At 36.0% G+C, this 22202-nt stretch overlaps 1 protein-coding gene across 1 annotated transcript; it reads left to right on the plus strand.

Moving 5' to 3' along the window:
- The first annotated feature begins 580 nt into the window (after nucleotides 1–580).
- LOC121410465 (protein SHQ1 homolog) lies at nucleotides 581–20970 on the plus strand. The gene is made up of 11 exons (XM_041602575.1): nucleotides 581–693; nucleotides 9011–9160; nucleotides 10931–10995; nucleotides 12158–12283; nucleotides 12586–12743; nucleotides 13294–13406; nucleotides 14052–14188; nucleotides 15679–15833; nucleotides 16771–16948; nucleotides 18201–18361; nucleotides 19719–20970. Exons 2-11 carry the CDS (start codon nucleotides 9018–9020, stop codon nucleotides 20523–20525), a joined length of 2043 nt encoding a protein of 680 aa, XP_041458509.1. The 5' UTR covers nucleotides 581–693; nucleotides 9011–9017; the 3' UTR covers nucleotides 20526–20970.
- Nucleotides 20971–22202: the final 1232 nt, after the last annotated feature.

Raw genomic sequence — 22202 nt, forward strand, 5'->3', positions numbered from 1 at the left:
CAGGGAATATTTGCCAAGAGTATCGTTTTGTTTCCAATACTTGTTAAGGGTAGGGTTTCACACGCCGATACTTGTTAAGGGGTGCATTTTCAGAATATGGAAATTACGTGTTTAGGGTGCTTTTCGAGACCCCATGGTCGCGCATGGTATCCACTCGTGAATGGAAGTGCCCCCCCCCCGGGCCCAAAACTTCTTTTTGCTGTTCTCTAGTATTTGACGCAAGAATCGACAGGTGCTGCAATTAAGGTACAGCCCGCGGGGGTACGGCCCCTGGGGTAGGGATTCCTCTGTGGTACTTTTTTTTTTTTTTTTTTAAACAAGTGCACACCTAGTTACCAATGATGCATATAACATTTCCATTTATTTGAAAGCAGGATAAAAGAGCATTGTAGATTAAATGCCTTGCTTACGGGCATAGGAGCCGCGTCCGAGGATCGAACTCCGGACTTTCCATGTATAGCCAGGCGCCTTAGACCACTCAGCCACGGTACGGTCCATCCGATCCGATCTTCGATCCAATCCCCGCGGCCGCCTGATCGTATAGTCGATCGTACCGTATACACAGAGATCTCGCGCCCAGGACTGGAGCCAGCGGTCGAGTAGGAGCACTCTCTAATCAATCAAAAGTCCCTCATTTCTCATTTTCTTCATCTATTTTACAATCACCCTAGTTCACAAGTAAAGATTGACAAAGTGAGTACCAGTATATTAACAGTGTTCTTTTTTATGTGTAACTTTTAGATCTATGATTAGTTTTTAGTAGATTCTAATTTACCGGTAAGTAGCCCCACGTGTTGTGGTCGGTGTTAGTTATTTGTATGCGCATGTGTTTCCACGCCACGGCACGGCCACTCATTCATACATGTATTCAATGACAATGAACCACCCAAGCCAGGGTTCATTACCATCCTGCCTGTGGCCTGGGGAATTTACAGGTAGGATTATGGTATAGACCTTATCGCAAATAGCGTTTGTCGCGTGAGGGCGTCTGTCATCGCAGAGGATCACGGGATGCGAAAGGGGGCAAACGCGGAATCGGCTTTCGGGAAGCCATACAACGCCATATGTTTTGTGTAGTGTCACTCAAAATCCAGGCTTTTTTAAAAGGCTGATTTCTTCGTATTTAAATTATTTTGGATACTTGAATTTGGGTTAATAGAACAATCTTTGTATCACGATTGCCCAGTGAAAATATGAACTCAATACTCACCGTATTTTCGAAGTTTTCTGGGGCTAAACTTGGGAAGATTTTGTGGGAAAAGTGAGACGGTGATTGCGGGTCAATGCCGATCGAAAAAAAGAAAAGAGCACGTCGGCGATCAGAAATATTTTTCCATTAAAGAATATTCATGAGAATCATGATGTAGACCATATTATCTCCACATAAATTTAGCTAGTTTTTGTTATTTTGGGGGAAATATATAGTCCTTTTTTTGCAAGCCGGCGGCTTTTGAGTTTGATCATACAAGCTCTGCTACGGGGGAGGGGGTGAAATATAAACCAGCAGAAAAAAAAACATTCCCCGTGAAGCCCTATATCCGTCCAACCTCTCTGTAATTTTATTTTGTCTGAAACTTAGCAGATGATGGATATTTAATTCATATAAATTATATATATTTCTCTTTTGATTAAAATATCTTATTTCAACATTTACATCTTCAAATTTCATCGCATTCAGTCACTTCTCTTACAGATCACCTACCTCATTTATTTTATTTTTTTAAAACTTATTTTACTCTCAACATACTTTCATCTATTCTCATTTTGTTTAGATTCATTATTTTGTCTAAGCATGCCACTAATAAAACTTCAGAATGTCCGACCATAATCCTGAATCATATGCAATAATTATGTAGCCTATCTGTGGAGAGAAAAAGAAAACACAGCTCCGGGTTTATAGGCCTACTCTGAATAAAATCGTGATTGAGATATTTATTTATATGAAACATGTATTCTTGACTATCGAATGATATTACAAAATATATAACTAGAACAAAGTAATCTACTGCAGATTTTGTTTTATTGATTATCATTTTATTATTGCTTGGAATTCCGGGACCAGTTTCTTCCACCGTGACTGCCTCGCCGACGTACACTATATACTGGGCCGAGAGTGCCCGCTGTCCGTGCATATACAAGCACACTTTGCACAGTCACAGCTGCACAGCTCAAAATACGCAAAGACAGTGCGCGAAAATGAAACAAAATTGCACTTGTTTTCGTAAAGTCTGTGGTGATTCTTGCAGATATAGACAGCACATCTATCTCTGCCACCCATGATTAAGAAGAAAAGTGATGTTAGACTCTGGAACAAATATGACGAGGCGTTTACTGGAAGTTAGAAAAATGTTGGCTGCGGGCGTCGATCGTATTTTGATTCACTATGGAAATCGTACACTATATTGTCGGCTGCTTGCGGTTGCATGGTCGCATCCGGACAATAGCGGCGCTATTGCCCCCTTTGCGATCCCATGATCCTTTGCGTGAATCTATTTGCGATAAGGTCTATGCCCATGCTGTACACAGCACACAATTTCAAATATCACTTTTGTGACCAGAAAAACTAATTTCCGTACACGGTACAGTTGCATTTTATTTTTCATTAGGCCTACACTGACTCAGACACAGTTGGGGGTAATTTTTGTTTCACCAGAGCGCTCAAAAACTTGAATTTTGCACTCATTCAATGAACAAGGTTATGTTCTTGTTCTCAGTTATATCTCCATGTGTGGCAAAATAAAATTAAGGGTGGCAATGTTTGGCTATTAAATTTTCTCTTTTTGTTTGGGGCAAATGATTGATGTTTTTAGTACCCACTGACACTGACAGTTTCCATTACACCTATTATTCATACAACTTGGCTCTTATTAAAATTTGATACTTTAAATCATTTTTTTCTTAATTAAAAATAGAGATTAAAAAAAAAAAATTCTTGCCATATTAAAAATTTTAAAATCCACCAATATAGGGCGTACACAAAAATATGCCCAAAATTCAAGTTTTTGAGCACTCTGCCTTCTCTGGTGAATACAAAAATTATTCCCAAGTTACTAATGAAAAATAAATTGCAACTGTACGGAAATTAGTAATTTTGGTCACAAAAGTGATATTTTAATGACTTTTTAAAGTGTGTGCTCTGGACAATATTGGCATACCATAGCTCCTACCTGTAGATTCCCCACAGGCAGGGTGGTAGCAGTGAACAAGTGGAATTTTGGGCATATTTTTGTGTACGCCCTCTACATGTATTGGTGGAAAGTAATATGGCAAGACAATTGTAGATTTTCAATCTCTATTTTAAATTTAAAGAATCAAATTTACTTAAGAGCTTTTTATATGATGAATTGCTGTAATGGAACCTGACAGTGTCAAAAAAATCAAGCATTTGTCCCAAAAAGGCCAAAGAAAAAGAGAAAATAAGCCAAACATTGCCAATCTTATTACACCACACAGCCTCACAGGGAGGAGTAACAGAGAACAAGGTTATGATAGAACAGGGTTATATCATAACCTTGTTCATAGAATGAGTGTCAATGAACAAGGTATATGATATAACCTTGTTCTCAGTTACATCTCCATGTGTGGCAAAATAAGGGTGGCAATGTTTGGCTTATTTTCTCTTTTTCTATGGGAAAAATGCTTGATTTTCTTACACTGTCAATGTCCATTACAGCTATTCATCATATAACTTGGCTCTTATGCAAATTTAATTCTTTGAATTATCTTTTCCTCAATTAAAAACAGAAATTGAATAATGAAAATTTTCTTGCTATATTACTTTCCACCAATAGAGGGCGTACACGAAAATATGCCCAAAATTCAAGTTTTTGAGCGTGTTTGAGTTTTAGTAAAGAAAAATAAATTGCAACTGTAAGGAATTGGTAATTCTGGTCACAAAAGTGATATTTTAATGATTTTTTAAGTGTGCAGTATGTACAGCATTACAGTCCTACCTGTAGATTCCCCACAGGCAGGATGGTTGCAGTGAACCAGTGTGTGTTTCCTTGCTTTGTAACATATAAATAGACCGCTGGCAGCAGTCTGTTTCGAGGAGTTTTTTTTTTAACACTTTCATTTTTTTTTATTTCTCCTCGTACACTTCCTTGTTTTATTTGAACTTATTAATTTAAGCTCCCTTTATTGCATAATAATAAATTAGTATGATATAACTAGTTGAACAATTTTGATTTCCCCTGATGATTTGTCCCAGTGTTGCTGTACATAATGCTCTGAGTCCTCAATGTTGAAGTGACAATACCCATGTTGATAGGGGTTGAAATATACACACTAACCAACTGGATGAATTAGCATTACATTCAAAGTGGATGGACCCAAAGTAAAGCAAAAGCTTGTTGTGGATAGGCCCTTAACGAATGCACAATCATTAAACAGCTGGAAAGACAAAGAAACAGCAGAGATTGGAGAAAGTAACAGAACTGCTCAAAGATGGAAGACAAAAAGTGGTACAAAGAACAGGGACACATAGATTAATACTTGATAAGACAAAGAAAAAACACAGAAAACCTTCCTATTGATATTGCCATTCAAGTTTAAAATGATTCAGAGGGGAAAATGCATATTTTGTCGTCCGCCGCAAGGTCAACTGCAGCTGTAAATAAGAATTCATGTAATTTGTTTACATGGCAGTGTGAGGGGAGAGAGCACATGACAGACAAGGGAAACTTATTCATAGTTGCTAGGTGAGAAAATTATTAAAGTATGTGATTCGTGGTAAAGTTTCCCTGACAACCAGGTGCCCACAGCCTCCCTCTGACCGCCGTAAAACAAAATGGTAGAACTGTTCTTCATATGACGTTCAATGATGGCAACTAGAGTTTCTTCATCCCTCTTCTCAACTTGGTAGAGGAAAATATGGTTGGTTCTCCTCTCCACCATCCCAAAGATCCATATTTTGGCCAAAGAGACTCTCTTCAAACTCTATCTCTTGAACTTTGAACTTTTTTTTGCTAGTAATAGAGATCATTGATGAATTTGCGGCAGTGGTCATGGAGAAAGTTAGCTGACATTAATCCAACACTGATTTCTTGTAGTCCATTCCTGAGTTTCCTACACATCTATGAAGTTGGGTCTGAAAGGATCCATTCCCTTAAAAAGTATTAAAATTCTCTCACGTCAAAACAAACTCCTTCATGTGGACAGACAATTTCCACTCATATGGCCTTGTCACACTTCACTGCATTGCCAACTCTTTCCATTCTTCCTTTTAGCATGGTTGACAAGTTAACAAGGTTGTTTCGCCAGCGAAAAGTTTGTTTGAATTTATATAATATCAATATTGAAAGCGTTTAATTATTTGTATTTATTTCCCTTCATTTATTTAGGACACCGTATAGAATGACATGCGATATTTTGTTATGCAAATTAAGTCCGCTTAGTGGAGTTTGGTGCATAGGTGCATTGACGTGTCACTCCATTTTTTAAAAGGTTCAGGAGTCAGACGCCAGTATCGGCCTCCGCAGTTTGGGGGAAACTTTCTGTTGTTTGATGTGATTTAAACGTGGTTTTATGTCCCGCCAATAAAGAGTAAGTGTTTTTTAATTCATTATATGATGCACCACGCCGTACACCGGGGTACCATAGTACCCCGGGGTACGGCGTTGTGCAGCGCCATCTTGTGTTGTAATAGTGTACAGTTACATTGTTGTCATGGTGATCACGGTCGTACGATCGGTGCGACAATCATGACAATGAATGGGGACAATGATCACAACGCCTATTTCCTTTCTTTTGATACAATCTAATGCCAATAAGAGTAAACAAATTATGTTATACTTAAGAATTTAAGTATACTTTTCGACAGCTAACTTACACAAAAGATTAGCTTATAGTCCCAAAACTCGCCCTGGTACACACGGTGGGGGTGGTGTAGGCTTATTACTCGTCCATCACAGGCACAGCGCAGTGCATGTGCAGCGCATTTGCAATGGTATTGCATGAATTTCCAAAAGTGAAGATAGCCATTAGTTTTTGTATAATGATCGAGCAATGTTGGGGAGAGCTAAAATCAAATTTATGGACTTTGATTCTTGTGATAAACATCAATAATTATGATTTACGTAATAAATAATTTTAATGTCATTAAAATGATTTTATAATTTTATTTTCATTCATTTTGTATTAATTTATTTACCGGGTAGTAGACCGGCAACACGTTACAATTAAACATAGCTAACTTCGCTTCGGACGTAGCTAGTGTTCGGATTGTGTACACAATCATGTCGGTCGCGGGCGGCTACAAAGGCCTTCTTAAGCCGAAGAAAAAATACAAGAAACTTAGCAGGAAGGACAAACTTGATAATGCAAGAGAGAGGGTGGTTTGGAAGTTGGGGGAGGAGAAGATTGAGGAAATTGTGAATACCTTTTTAAAGGCTGACAGCACTGCAAACAAGGCATAAGATCACTAAAAAGAAAAAAAAATCTGTACAAAACATTAAAATATATTTGTACACATTTGTTGGTAACACAGGGAACAGCGCAAAAAATAAAATAAATGATTCAACAAAATGGCGGATTATTATTTGGTACCCCAGGGTACCAAATACTGCATCATATCCTTTATGTTTTCCTTATATGTCAGATAAATTAAATAAAGATAATTTGTAGTGCCTCGATTTGCCCTGTTTAGGAATGAGAGCAGGGCGTGTAGGTTTTTGACCCGGTTTTCGGCCCGGTTCTGGTTTCGGATTTCCGGTTTTCAGTTTTTTGTCTAGATTCATTATAAAGTATGCTAATTGAAAGAGTTGATCTACGAAAGTGAAAATTGTATGTTTGTATTAAGAACTTATTTGCGAAATTAATGAAAAGGAAAATAATGATATTATGATTTTGATATAACAGAGAAGAATATTATTCACAAAAACAGATAAACATAATGGATACTAAATCAAAACAAGTTTTGATCTAAAATCAAATCATTTCAGAATCAAGTGAATGTTTAATTTCATTGGTGTATACTAAGAAAGTATTTGGCTATTACTCTAAAAGTATGTGTCGTATCTTAATTGCTGGCAAAAGATTTATTTAATGTAGTAGCCACTTGTTACTGTTTGTGAAAAGAATTAGAAACACAGGCATATAAGCCTAGACTAGATATGATTTAAGTTGAATTATATACTAGTATATGCAAGATAAGTAAAGTTATTTTAAGTCAACACGTGCATAGCTAAAAGAAAATTGACAAAGTTTGAGAAAGTTGAGATTATTCAAAGCTACAAGAATATTACAGATATTGCTTGATTTGCTTCTATTCTTTTGACATGTTTGATCAAACAGACAGTAGATTATAATAATTTCGATAACAATTTGGTTTGATAATCATGATTATCCTGTTTTAAAGGACAATAGACAATGAGTCTTCATGTATAAAAACAATGAAATAATTACACGTGAAACAAGATGCAGTGTGATAAAACAATCTTATTTATTAACATGTTATTAACTGAACATTAGTTATGTAAACAAAGACTTATTATTGTTTTATATATTTTGTTAAAACAGATCGAATAAAATATACGTTTAACGACGTTATATATCTGTACGGCGGGATGTGACGGTTTGTGTTCCTTCTTTCGACTATCCAAAGGTCTTGTACAACATCGCAGTACATTTGCGTTGTAATTAATCTTTTGTCATGTAGCCACTTGTACATTTTTGCTCTGAGATAGCAAGAAATGATTGAAAAGGTGTTCCTGTGATGTTGAGTATCCAAGATTGCTGGATCTTTCTCTCACTTGGACAATGCTGGATCTTTCTCTCACTTGGACAATGCAATTATCTTTGTGAATCAACTCTCTTGCTCACTCGCAATTTCTATTAATGTGAATTGATAAATCATTTTTTTTAATGTAAAAAAATCATGCTAACTCAGTAACTGTATTATAAAATCTAAAATCAAGCATTCATCTGTAGATCAAGAGAAAATGAGCCAAAATTGTCCAATCATTGCCAAACGCATGTGTAGTGGTTTAAGAGGACAGTATTATATCGTTGTACATCGGATGAATAGCACTATGTGGCTCCATGTCATGAATTGAAGTGCTTGTCTCTTATTTTTCTAGCCCCTTTAATTAGATTGTGTTGGGTTATTTTGTATATGTATGTGATATAAAATATATATATTTTAGCATATAAATTGGAATATAGTTCGATAGAATACTACTTTATTAGATAGAAATTGATTCAAACTTACCTAATTTTTACTTTCACTCCTTTTTAAATTCATCCTGTTCCACATACCATTGTAGTTTGTAGCTACATTCTTGAAATTACATTTATATCCCAATTGTATAGTATAAATACCATTTACCCTGGTCTATGATTTTAGGCTGATGATGAGATGTGAACCTTGAAACATGTTTTGTTTATTAAAATGTTATGTTCTTTCCTTATTTTATTATTTGAAATATTACATAATCACATTTTTTTTAATGTGAGAATTCCAATGTACAGTATGTTTATGATCACTGTCAACATCTGATAATTGTAGAGGCATTAAAGCTAAATGATAGTAGTTGCAGTAAATCACTAATTTCGTGAGAAAGTCTGTAAAACCAAGGTTAAGTATGACTATATCAATCATCGAGGATCTAGATCTGGTATAGTTACATTAAACTGAACTAAACTGATGTGAAATCATAAAATCTAAGCTGAAATGCGATCACATTGAAGATCGCCAACACAGATAGGCACATGTGGGACAGTGTATTTATATTGCTGGAATAAAGACCCGACGGAAGTGACCGAATCCGCGCTTATTTTGCTTATTTCTCAGCAATTTCACAATTTCTTCCAGAATCCTTTGGCACATATTTTTCATTCATACAAACAGACACTTGGGTAGTCATTATATTAGATTCTGTATAAAGTCATTTTGAGATCGTTACCAGAACTGAAATTTATCTTTAAAATTTGACACTGTACAGTAAAAAAAATCCAACTTATTTTTATAAAGTGATTGTAGCATTAATCTGGATCTGTATGTTCATTACAGGATCATCATGCTAACTCCTGCATTTGAGCTACAGCAAGATTCATCCTTTATTATTATTATCATCAAAGCACGCTATGCAAAGGTATCCGAGACAGAAATATTTGTTGATGGTAGAGATTTCAAGTTTCATTCAAAGCCATATTTCCTCAGGTGAGTAACAAAATAAAATAAAAAGGCACATCCTAAGCTTTAAAAGGATATATTACTTGTCAAAATTAATCAATAAGGACCCTCACAAGTACTTTATTGAATGCATTCTAAGACATTCCTACCTTAAGTAATACACATTATGTGCCTTATTTAACTGCAGAGCAGAGTTTCGCTAGTCACAAAAAAGACTTATCACAAATATCAGCAAATGTGTTATTATTAAGTCATCATCACTATAAATCAGAAGTTTGAATTGCAGGAACAGTCACACAGCCACATACAGTTTCCCCGGGGGGATGTCCCTGTAGTGGGGGGGTCTGAACTTTGTTTTTATCTGTATGTGGCTGAGTGAGATACGTACAGACACACAAACCACTTAAAAGGACATGGCCAGGGGGACCTGAGTGTGACTGTGTGATTGTTCCAGTCATCCAAAATTTTCATCTTAATTTCCTGTAGCTTATTTGTAATTGAGTCAATCACTGAAAAATACCCATGATGATATGTATATAAACTTGGAAATTTGTGTAATCCCATCTCATTTTCATTGGTCTTTCTTTTGCCATTTAGGTCTCACCTGCATAGCAGAGTGAGACTATAGGCGCCGCTTTTCCGACGGTGGCGGCGGCGTCAACATCAAATCTTAACCTAAGGTTAAGTTTTTGAAATGACATCATAACTTAGAAAGTATATGGACCTAGTTCATGAAACTTGGCCATAAGGTTAATCAAGTATTACTGAACATCCTAATAGAGTTTCATGTCACATGACCAAGGTCAAAGGTCATTTAGGGTCAATGAACTTAGACCATGTTGGGGGAATCAACATCAAAATCTTAACCTGAGATTAAGTTTTTGAAATGTCATCATAACTTAGGAAATATATGGACCTAGGTCAGTAAACTCAGACATACGTTTAATCAAGTATCACCAAACATCCTGCATGAGTTTTACGTCACATGACCAAGGTCAAAGGTCATTTGGGGTCAATGAACTTTAGCCGATTTGGGGGTATCTATTGAATTACAATCAAAACTTTGAAAGTATGTTGGTCTAGTTCATAAAACTTGGACATAAGAGTAATCAAGTATCACTGAACATCCTTTGCGCATTTTAGGTCACATGACCAAGGTCAATGAACTTTGGCCATAATGGGGGAATCTGTTGAATTACCATCATAACTGCAAGTTTATTGATCTGACTTTTGAAACTTGGACATAAGAGTAATTAAGTATCACTGAATATCCTGTGCAAGTTTCAGGTCACATGATCAGGATCACCTATACAGCTCTGTGGAAATAGGTCATGTGAGGTCAATGAATTTTGGCCACATTGGGGGTATTTGTTGAATTACCATCCTATCTCTGTGTTTTGGTCTAGTTCATAAAACGTGGAAATAAGAGTAACCAATTATCACTGAACATCTTGTGCGAGTTATAGTAGTTTTCAAAGTCAGCACTGCTGCTATGTTGAATAGTGTGATACAGGTGAGACGGCCAGAGGCATTCCACTTGTTGGACTTTAGATTCTGAAATCGATTGATGTGAGGGGCTACATGTACATGTATAGCCTCTCTCTGATTTGACCAATCTCTGAAGTATTGACGTGTGCTTGGTAAAGATTATTGAAGCTACATGTAGCCTGTGTAAAAATATAGTTAATTTTGACGGAGAGGACTCGGTGCAATGTCTATGTAAAGTTTGATCAGTTTCTTTTGGAATTCAGTGTATTTTTACGTAGATTTTGGTGTGTTTTTTTCCCCATAATATAGATTGAATCTTCCTGGTCGTCTCATTGAAGATGGAAGAGAGAAAGCTTCATATGATGTAGATGCAGGTTTGTTATCATTATCATTATATTTAGCAATGTGAGGGTTATAATCTAATACCACATTATTTTAAAGAGAAATGCCAGTAGTTGCAGTAAACACTGATTTCATGAGAAAATCTGTAAACCAGGCTTAATTGTCAGTATATCATCGAGGATCTAGATCTGGTACAGTTACATAAACTGAACTTTGTGAAATCTTGAAATCTACGCTGAAAAATGTTCACACTGAAGATAACCAACACAGAAAGGCACACGTGGGACAGTGTATTATTATTGCTGGAATAAAGACCCAACGGAAGTGACCGAATCCGCGCTTATTTTGCTTATTTCTCAGCAATTACACAATTTCTTCCAAAATCCTTTGGCAAATATTTTTTATTCATACAAACAGACACTTGGGTGGTCATTATATAAGATTCTGTAAAAAGTCATTTTGAGATCGTTACCAATACTGGAATCTTTAATTGTAAATCTCCAACTCAGGTTGCATTAACTTTATTATTTTGTGGCCAAGCTACTTGTTGACTTATTCAAGGTCTTGCACATTTTATGAGACAGCACAAATTACTAACATTTATAAGTGCTTGTTGAACCCAAAATTGCTCAGAAATGTGATTTTGTGTACAAAGTCAATGTAAATGTTGTGCAATATATTTAAAAAAAAACAAAGAAAAACAAAATGTTAAGAACATTTAAGTAGCTAATAAATTTATAAACAGTGAAATACATAAGAAATTTATTTTGAAATCCAAGTTATGTTTAAAATTGTTAGGACTGCTACAAAGAATATTTACAGCAAAAAAAAAGCATTCTAGGAGCTTTATGTAGTGAATTAAAACAAAAAGTATCATTCATGCTGAGACAAAAAAGAAAAATTAAAAGTACAGCATTACATTGCATGGTACAGTTGTGCAAATTTTTGCAACGCTTGTACAACTGGTGGCTGTGACCTCGGTTGGGAGTGGGGGTTGATTTAATCCCCCCACCAAAGAACCGCCAAAATAGCCCGGCCTGGTTAGGGTAACTTATAGGGGCATATCTTTATTATGCATACAAATTTGTGTTTACACATTGATAAAAAACACACGGTGGAATATATTGTTTTAGTTTTGGAGCTAAAACACCTTGTATTTGAATTTATTTGTATCCCTTTTTTTAATTTCAACAGGAACATTTACAATCAGAATACCTAAGGAACGTGAAGGAGAAGATTTCCATGGTTTAGATTTACTTACTAAACTGTTAGCACCATCTGGACAAACATCAGCTAAAGAACCATGTATTGAAGTACTTGGTATGTTCAATTTCATTTTTTGAAGACCAAGATTTCTTCCAAATATAAATTTATTTCAAATTTTGAACACAAATTCAAATCTTATAATACAGGTACTAGACTGATTTCACTACTGCAACACCCAAGTTAATGATTCTGGCATGCTATTAACATCCATACTTTTTCAATGAAGTTCAGAGTCCTATGTAATTTATTTTGAAATTCACATTATATTTTCTTCATAATGTTAGTGTTTGACAATCTTTGTCTTTTGTTACATATAATTATGTTATTTTCTTGTGAACTTAAATATTCAAATGTAGGTAACAATGACGAGAAAGGTCATGTGACGGGAGAAGAGGACTTTGATTGGCAGGTTGATCAGCAGCCATATTTTGGAGATGAGGAAAAGGAAAAAATGAATGGACATGTGTCATATGGCTTTGCTAATAGGAGAAGTGGTGTCTTCAAGAGATTAAGGGTAAAAGCTCATTTACACTCTTTGAAAATTTCAGGCATATTTCAGAAGACCAAATAATGCTGTCTCATCCTGTTCGTTGCCTGATATTATTTATATGGGACGGTCAGCTAACTCTCCTAACACACTGGATATTGGCAGTTAAAAATACACTGACCATCTACTGCAAAAGAAATTTTTGCAGCACATTAATTTTGCTCAAAGAGGGACAAATAAGAATGGTAAAACCTGCAAAATTATTGGCAGTTTCCAAGCTTGAGCTGGCTGCAACATAAGTACCATATCATATCTATATCAATCCAGGGACCGTTGTGAGTGGGAAGTATAGAAGTAGTAATTATATTCGATGGCACTCTTCAATCTCTCCAGATTAGCTAGTTTCCTCAAAGCCAAACAGAGAGAGACTGACAAATATCACGTCTCCCCCTCCCCCTGAAGCAGTTGGGAGTGATGTGAGTCTCCCTCTAAATTTGGCTATGAGGAAAGAAGCCTCCCTCTGGTAAGGGTCCACAATAGTCTATAAATACATGTTTTATTGCTACTCTTCATCCAGGATGAGATCTGTGGAGTAGTAGACATTGAAGAGGCAGATTTTATTTCTTTACCAGAAAGGAAGAAAGCTAGGATGATGGCAGAGAAAGAAAAGTTTGATGACAGTCATTATCTGTAAGTAGAGTTGTTAGAATTAAATTATAAGATATATCCCCATGTTTTGTATTTCCTTGCTGTATCATGGTGTGTGTCTTTACTAAACTTCAAAAAGTTGAATAATGTCAACTGATTCTAGGTATAACAAAGTGATGAACAATAATTGTCTTTTTACTTGGTAGATGCCAGGTGATTTGTTGTCAAGGAGGTCAATGGATGCAACGTGATGCAAGGGATACCTTTTTCTGTCATAAAAGAGCAGGCACAAATTTCCTAGTCTCAAACTTTCAGAGAGGAAGTTATAGAAACTTTGTATTTCTTCAGAATCTCAGTTAGGCAAAAATAAAGGGTTCTCACTCCCAAAAGGAGTTTCTTTTTCTCACAAAAAATAAACCCCAAGATTAATGATTTCCACTCGCAAAAGTATGTCAAACAAATTTAAAGCCAACCTTATGAAAACAGTTTGATAATTTTATCTTTTATCTAATTTCATCTGCAATTCAAATATCTGAAAAAAATGAATGGTTTAGATCCATAATATTAAACATCAATCAAATGGTATTATGTCTGCAAAGTCTTGATAATTGACAAAATATGTGAGGTAAAAGATGTGTAACATAGTTATTCTGCATTGCATTTTGATTTGTATGTTTGTCTTCTTAGAGCTGATTTATACCAAGATGATGCTATCCAACCACTTCTTGAATTCAAACCTCCATGGGTTCATAATTACAAGAAGATGAGAGAGAAGATGGTCTTAGCTGGAAAAGCAGCATCAAGTCAAGACTTTACTTATACTGGTAAATATTGAAATCAACCTTCATTTCTAGCATCTTGTCTTATGATTAATGGAGATTTATGCTTCTGCCCACTTTATTGTCAACTTGAAAAAATTGCTTCCATGGCAATGCAACATGTGGATTATAACATAAGCTTTCCTGAACTGACATTGCTGTGTATATATGTTGAAAGAAGAGGATAGGCGTGTGATAGGTACAGTATGATTATGCTAAAAATTACAATAAAACCTGACTATTAAAGACATTTGTATAAGTATTGTTTTTCATAGTTGAAAAAGGAACAAATTGTTTTAAATCTGTTATATATTTTTTTGTGTTACAGTAAGATGATTTTCTTACAGCACTCTCTGTCATAATTAAAAATATGTCATGTTTTCTTTCAAATTGCTAATAATCCTCATCCATTGTCATTATTGGCTTACATTATTTGTCTGTGTTCTTGAATTGTAGAGAAATTATTTTTTTTTTATATATGAAGAAAAAGTCCTCATACTTACAATGTATATTTTTCAGGATTTACCTTTAAAATTTTACTTATCTCTTGAGCTCATTTTTGTCTTGCCCACAAGGGATAAGGGCGAGACTAAGGGATCCAAATGTTGTCCGTCCTTCATTTGCCGTCCATCCATCATAAACAGTATGACAGATAACTTTGCTCCTTTTTGTCTTACCTACCAAAGATGAGGGTGAAACAAAGGGATCCAACTGTTGTCGGTCCATCATAAACAGTATGACAGATAACTTTGCCACCGTAAATCACTTTTAAACCAAACTTGGTTTGTAGATGTACTTAGGGGACCTGCTTGTTATGGTGCAGTTGTAGGTCACATGGTAAAGTCAAAGGTCATTTTTAGGTCCAAATCACAGTTTCTGTGCATGACTCTCTTCTGACATATAATACTGCAACTGGAAGTCACTATTCAACCAAACTTGGGTTCGAGATGTAGGAGACCTGCATGTTATGCTGCAGTCATAGGTCACATGGTAAGGTCAGAGGTCATTTTGAAGTCAATGTTAAAGTTTACGTTCTTTTGACACAACTCTGCAACTGTGTCTCACTTTTCATCCAAACTTCGAAAACTTTTCTCTCATTTATTTCTCAAAATATATAGCTCATTATGACACTACATCTACTGCTCCTGCAAACACATTAAACCTTCACACAGGTGAAATAGTGCAATGATTTCATATCAAAGGGGTGAAGTAGACACAGGGGAAAGTGACAAAAGTAGCATTTTATGAATTGGCCCTTCTCAAATTTTATTTTGTATTACATTTTATACCAGATATTTCATACTTATGGTTTTGATAAAGTTTTGTTGCGTGGCAAAGGAGATCACGATATTTCTTGGTTTTTTCACAAGTGGGCGAGACACAATATTACTAATGCCTTCTTCTCTTTCCATCATAATAACAATTGGCTTGATGTCAATACACGTTCTTTGGAATAAATCTTTCGATTATAAATATTTCACTATGATTGATTGCAGTTAACTTCACAGAAGACGAGAAGGAGTTGATGATGAAATTGCCTCATAAAGAATTCATCTTGAGTAAACTTGAGGTTGATGGTGCCTTGCTTGGAGTAGCTGACATTCTCTTTGCCTATGCTTACAATGTACGATCAAATGAAGGAGAATATTCTGTAAGTAAACATTTATTAGTAGTTCAATCACCCTTTGGTAATGTTAGTACACCTGTTGAGTTAATGAATTGGTGTTGAGATTTTGGTAGCAGTTTATCTTTTCATGAAGTTTATGAATATTAAACACAAATATGTAAGATCTGTCATTTATGAAAGATCTGTCATTTGGCCTATTCCAGATTTTAAACAGAAATACTAATGTTTTCACTCTGAAAGTTAATTATATTACAAATGATTCTATACATTTCTGTTATCTAAAACATAATGGTATTTTAAAGATTCATATAGAGGTATGAGCATGTAGCCCTTGGAAGCAGGGGTGCAGGGGATGCTGAAGCACCTTTAAGATTTTCTTTCGGGGTGCTGCGTGTATTATTCTCCATAGGCTGCACCCCCAGGAATTCTGGTAGGTGTTAAGAAGTAAAGAAATGTAAGCAAAATTACATATATTTTGTAGGGAAACTAATTTTTTTTTTTTTTGGTCTTCATTGATTGCAACTTCAAAAATTAAAATATTGGCTATATTATAAGAGACATTTTCAAAACTGCCTGACATCAATTATCTTTTGCTATTTTGATATTAAATGTGAGATGTAAGACTAGCAGAATGTTTTCAAATCACCAAATTGAAAGAGAATGTGATTGTTGTAGAATTATCAAGGGATGGAGACCTGTGCAGAATCCTCTTCTGAAAACCAGCCTTAACAGGGATCGCAGAAGCCATCAATCAATTCCTGAAGTATTCCTAAGTTGTTGATACACTCCAATGAAAAAAAATATTAGTCATACGCAGCTATAATGCAGATTGTGTATATTTCCTGACTTTGATACCCTTTTTCTTGACTATGCTGACTTTTGAAGTCAGTCTAGAACTTTATGACCTACAGAGAATTCAACTACCAAACTATTGAATTTCTAACCTTGTCTTACCTATCAGGTTGAGTCAGCATGGACTGTATGCAAGTTAAGCTCTACTTTATCATGCCTTGATTGGTTCCAAACAACTCGTGAAATGACCATAGCTTGCTGCAGGAGGGCGCTGTGTTATCCCTTGTATCGAAGCTGGGCATTATGTCGCAAGTTACTCAAGGATGTCAGGATGATACTAAGATTAGGTAAATCATGATGAAATATTAGTTTTGATTTTGACTTTTAATTCACCTCATCATTGCAAAGTGCTTTGATCTTTTTTTTGTAAATCTATGAAACTTTAGAAAGTTGTATAATTGTTCTGTATCGAGAATGAAATCAAAGTATGTTGAATAGCTTTCTGCATTGTATGATATTCCCTTACAAAAAGTATGATCAGTATATTGTTATCTCGCTCACCAGAGGTGAAGGCGAGACTTATGCCATGGTCACATTTGTTCTACGGCGGCCGTACGGCTAGTCGAAAACAGCCGTTTTATCAATTTTGATTCAAACCACCTATATGTAGTTGGACAAAAAACCTGTTAAAACGGCTGTTTTCGACTCGCCGTACGGCCGCCGTAGAACAAATGTGACCATGGCATTAGGGATCCAAATGTCCGTCCGTCGTCTTCGTCCTTCTGTCTGTCACAAACATAATGGCACATAACTCCTCAACCGTAAGTCGTTTTTCAACCAAACTTGGATGGTAGATGGACTTGGGGGACCTGCATGTTATGCTGCAGTCGAAGGTCACATGATAAGGTCAAAGGTCATTTTTAGGTCAACGTTAAAGTTTACATACAAGACACTCTTATGACACCTAACTCCGCAACCGTAAGTCACTTTTCAACCAAACTTGGATGGTGGCTGGACTTGGGGGACCTGCATGTTAGGCTGCAGTTGGAGGTCACATGGTAAGGTCAAAGGTCATGTTCAGGTCAACGTTAAAGTTACTTGCAAGACTCTCTTATGACACCTAACCCTGCTACCGTAAATTACTTTTCCACAAAACTTGGATGGTAGATGTACTTAGGCGACCTACATGCTATGCTGCAGTCGGAGGTCACATGGCAAGGTCAAAGGTCATTTTCAGGTCAACATTAAAGTTTACGTGCAAGGCTCTTATGACAAGTGTTATTCCATCCCAGTCATTTCACATTGAAGTTTCGATACAATTCTGTTGCGTGCCCTCGCAAATCACAATTTTTCTGGTTATTTTCATAAGTGAGCGAGACACAAAATTGCTTTTGCCTTGTTATTAGAGTAATGAAAATTCAGGCCTTTTTTAGATCCCCCTCCCATAAATGGATTGATTTTAGGTAGTTATCATCTTAAAGCTTATAACAATAATTCCATACTGATTTTGATTCAATATTAGATTTTCATTTTGAAAAAGAATAATCTATTGTGGTATATTCACTCAGTATTTTATCATCTCTTGTGTCCTTTATGCAGGTCGCAATCAGGTTTTGAAGTGTTTTTTTGAAATCCACAAACTTCTGTCAAATGATGAGCCTCGTTACATTCTCAATGATCTGTACATTTCAGATTATTGTGTGTGGCTACAATCAATTTCAAATGAAAGATTTTCAGACTTGGAGCAGCAGATTGGAGAGGTAAGATAATTGCCCGTTGACGTCTAAAGTCTGACCACCTTCATTTTAATGGTGAACTGATATCAGTTATGTATGTGTCAAGTTTAATAGTCTAAAAGCGTTCATGCTTGTGTTGCATTTTTTTGTTTTTATTTGATGTATGAAGTTCAGCATCCCCAATTATTTGATTAATACCTGTAGCTTGTTTTGTTAATCCCTTTTTGTCTCGCCTGCATAGTAGAGCGAGACTTTTCTGACGGTGGCAGCGTTGTCAACTTTGAAATCTTAAGGTTAAGTTTTTAAAATGTCATCATAACTTAGGAGAGTACTTAGAAAGTATATGGACCTAGTTTGTGAAACTTGAACATAAGGGTAATCAAGTATTACTGAACAGCCTGTCCAAGTTTCAGGTCACATGATCAAGGTCAAAGGTCATTTAGGGTCAATGGACTTAGACCATATTTGGGGAATATCAAAATCTTAACCAAGATTAAATGTCGTCACAACTTCAAAAGTATATGGACCTAGTTCATGAAACTTGGACATAAGAATGATAGTGTATCACTGAAGATCCTGTCTGAGTTTCAGGTCACATGACCAAGGTCAAAGGTCACCTAGGGTAAATGAACTTTGACCATGTTGGGGATATTTGTTCAATTGTCATCATAACTTTGAAATTTTATGGATCTAGTTTATGAAACTTAGACATAAGAGCAATTAAGTATCCCTGAACATCTTGTGTGAGTTTCAGGTCACATGGCCAAGGTTAAAGGTCATTTAAGGTCAACAAACTTTAATAATGTTAGGGGCGTTTGTAGAATTGTCATAACTTTAAAAGATATAGTTGCATCGGATGTCACATGACCAAAATCAAACTCATTTAGGGTCAATGAACTTTGGCCGTGTTGGGGGTATTCGTTGAATTGGCATCATGACTTAGAAAGTTTATGGATCTACACATGTAGTTCATGAAACATTGACGTAAGGGTAATCAAGTATGAATGATTGTTTTGCACATGTCTTAGGTCACATGATCATGGTCAAAGGTCATGTTGAGTCAATGGACATAGTATTTTATTATCATACAAGTGTTTTCTTTTGTGAATAATTATTTAATAACTGTTTTCAAAGTCACCACTGCTGCTATATCGAATCGCATAATGCAAGCGAGACTGCCAGAGGCATTCCACTTGTTTTCCTCATTTAATTGAATTATTCAATATTCATATTTCAGAGTAAAGGTGAATCTACCTTGGTCACATCTCTGACGTAGAAGGGGCAAATACACATGCTCTGCATAGGTTTGTTTGTTTTCATCAGGCAATTATTACATTGACTAGTGCAGATTAACTTTTACTTATGATACCTTTCAATACAGGTGAAGCTTGAGAAGAAAGACATTGGCCTTGATCTGGATGACCTAGAAGAGGCAGCATCGATTGTAGAGAATGAAGAGTTGAGGCAAAATGGATTAGAGCAAAAAGGCCACCAAAAGCCTGGTCACCTTGATGCTCCACCTCAAGAACTGTCTCAAGAAGAAAATTCTATGGAATCAGCGCAAGAGGTCATTCATCAAGTTGGCTACCCTGACCTTATACTGAGAGACACTCCAGTTCCTGATGTTGTGACAGCCCATATCATTAGAGCAAAAGAGATGGTTCCCTTGGGGAGGGATGATGCAGCTGTTGTAGATAGTGATGATGGAGATGACCCTGCTCCTGATCAAAGTATTGTGAAGGAAGGAGACAGTGGAGCTTCATGTACGATACCCCAATCTTTCTCTGGTTCAGTCAGAGATACATCCAGTGATAATCATTGTACACTTGAAAATGACTTTGTCAATAAGGTGATGATATCAAGCATGGACAGCTCAGATAGTAGACTAGGTCAAGGTGTGCTCTCTTCAGTCAACAAGTCAGATTTACCAAACAATGATTCTGGATTGAAAATTCTGCATATTACGAGAAAAGACGCAGAAGTCAGTGATGGCTACGTTGAAAGTGGGAGAGAGGATGAGGTTGAAGTAGTAGAAACAATGCAAGATATGTTGAATCATCTCAGTTTAGATCCACATATTCCATCATCATCATCAGGGCTTAATAAATTGTCAAGTACCAAAGACAATTTTCCAGAATGGGCTGAGACACCACCAACAAAGTTAGTTGAAATTTTTGAAGAAAAATGATTTTTCAAGAGAAATAAGTATGAATATTTAATGCAATGAACTGAAGGATTATAACTTGAGTATTTTGTCATAATTGTTCAATCAAACTTTAACCCCAATATGACTGGGGGGCTGATTCAGCGTCCCTCGACATTTTTTTGGAATAAATCCGCCGCGCAGAATTTTTTGATCACTTCGCTTGCTGACTTTTTACTTTCAAATCTCATGCAACTTTTGAGACCAAGATTGCGCCCCCCGGCTATGTGATTTTCAAATCATGTAACATTTTGTAAGTGCATGCAGACCCAAATTACTAAAAAATGTGAATTTGTGTACAAATCCAAGAAAAAAATTCTTTTAGACAAAATTCAGAAATGTATCAAAATGTATCACTATTTTCCTTTTACTAATGATAATCAATTAATTTCATCATATTTATGGTCAGTATAAAGTCCCTGACAATAAATTGAATAAACAATAAAAAAAAGTAAAAAAAAACAAGGAAATACGTACGAAATTAGGAAACAATAAAGAGCAAATTTTCGTCGCATTCGACAGCTGAGATCATAAGGGGCTGAATCTGCCACCCCCCCCCCCCCCCCCCCGTTTTCTTGGGCGTCAAAATAGCCCAATCTATTTAGGGTTAAATTGCTGTAGTAAATGATAATAGGGGTGTTTTAATCTCTAACTCTAATGAACATTTGGTGCAATTTCTTAATTTTTCATCTCATTAAACAGTTATGATCAAAACTTAGTGAACCCCACCACAAAATGCACTCCATGTGTGTTGAATGTAAACAACGGCGCTTCAATGTTCAGCGAGCCCAGAGTAACAAACTTCATTGAATGTAATATCATGTGAATTCACAATTAGATATCTAAAACATGGCATGACTTGAACAGTTTAAACGTGTATTTTCTGGTGGGGTTCACTAATTTTTAGCACCACTGTATATGAAAGAAGTACTAGAAACGGTTTGATACAAAGTGTAAAATTTCAGATGTGATTAAAGGCCTTCACCCTTTAGTCTGCTATTCTAATTGTTTCTTTTTATACGCCCGTCCTACGGGAGGTATTATGGTATCACGCTCGGTGTCTGTCCGTTAACTTTTCCTTGTAAATGCGTAACTTCAGTTTCACTTTTAAAGAGAAATTCCAGTAGTTGCAGTAAACATTGATTTCATGAGAAAGTCTGTAAAACAAGGCTTAATTGTCAGTATATCATCGAGGATCTAGATCTGGTACAGTTACATTAACTGAACTTTGTGAAATCTTGAAATCTACGCTGAAAAATGTTCACACCGGAGATCCCCAACACAGATAAGCGCACGTGGGACAATGTATAATTATTGCTTAGGGCGTCGGGCCCGACGCCCTACCCGATTCCTGTGCTTATTTGCTGATTTCTCAGCAATTACACAATTTCTTCCAGAATTCTTTGGCACATGCGTTTTATTTATACAGACACTTTGGTGGTCATTTCATTGGATTCTGTACGAACTCATTTTGATATCGTTACCAAAACTAGCATTTACCTTTAACCCAAGCTCATTTAATTTGGTGTTTATGATACTAGCATGGATCCCAGGAAGCCTATTGATTTGAGGTCAAAAGGCAAGGTCATATGTTTTCATCTTACCCTTCTGCAGTCCTTGTAAATTTTGTAACTTAAGTTTTTAAACTTAACCTAGGCTCAT

Source organism: Lytechinus variegatus, chromosome 3 (assembly GCF_018143015.1).
Source record: "Lytechinus variegatus isolate NC3 chromosome 3, Lvar_3.0, whole genome shotgun sequence".
Taxonomy (NCBI): domain Eukaryota; kingdom Metazoa; phylum Echinodermata; class Echinoidea; order Temnopleuroida; family Toxopneustidae; genus Lytechinus; species Lytechinus variegatus.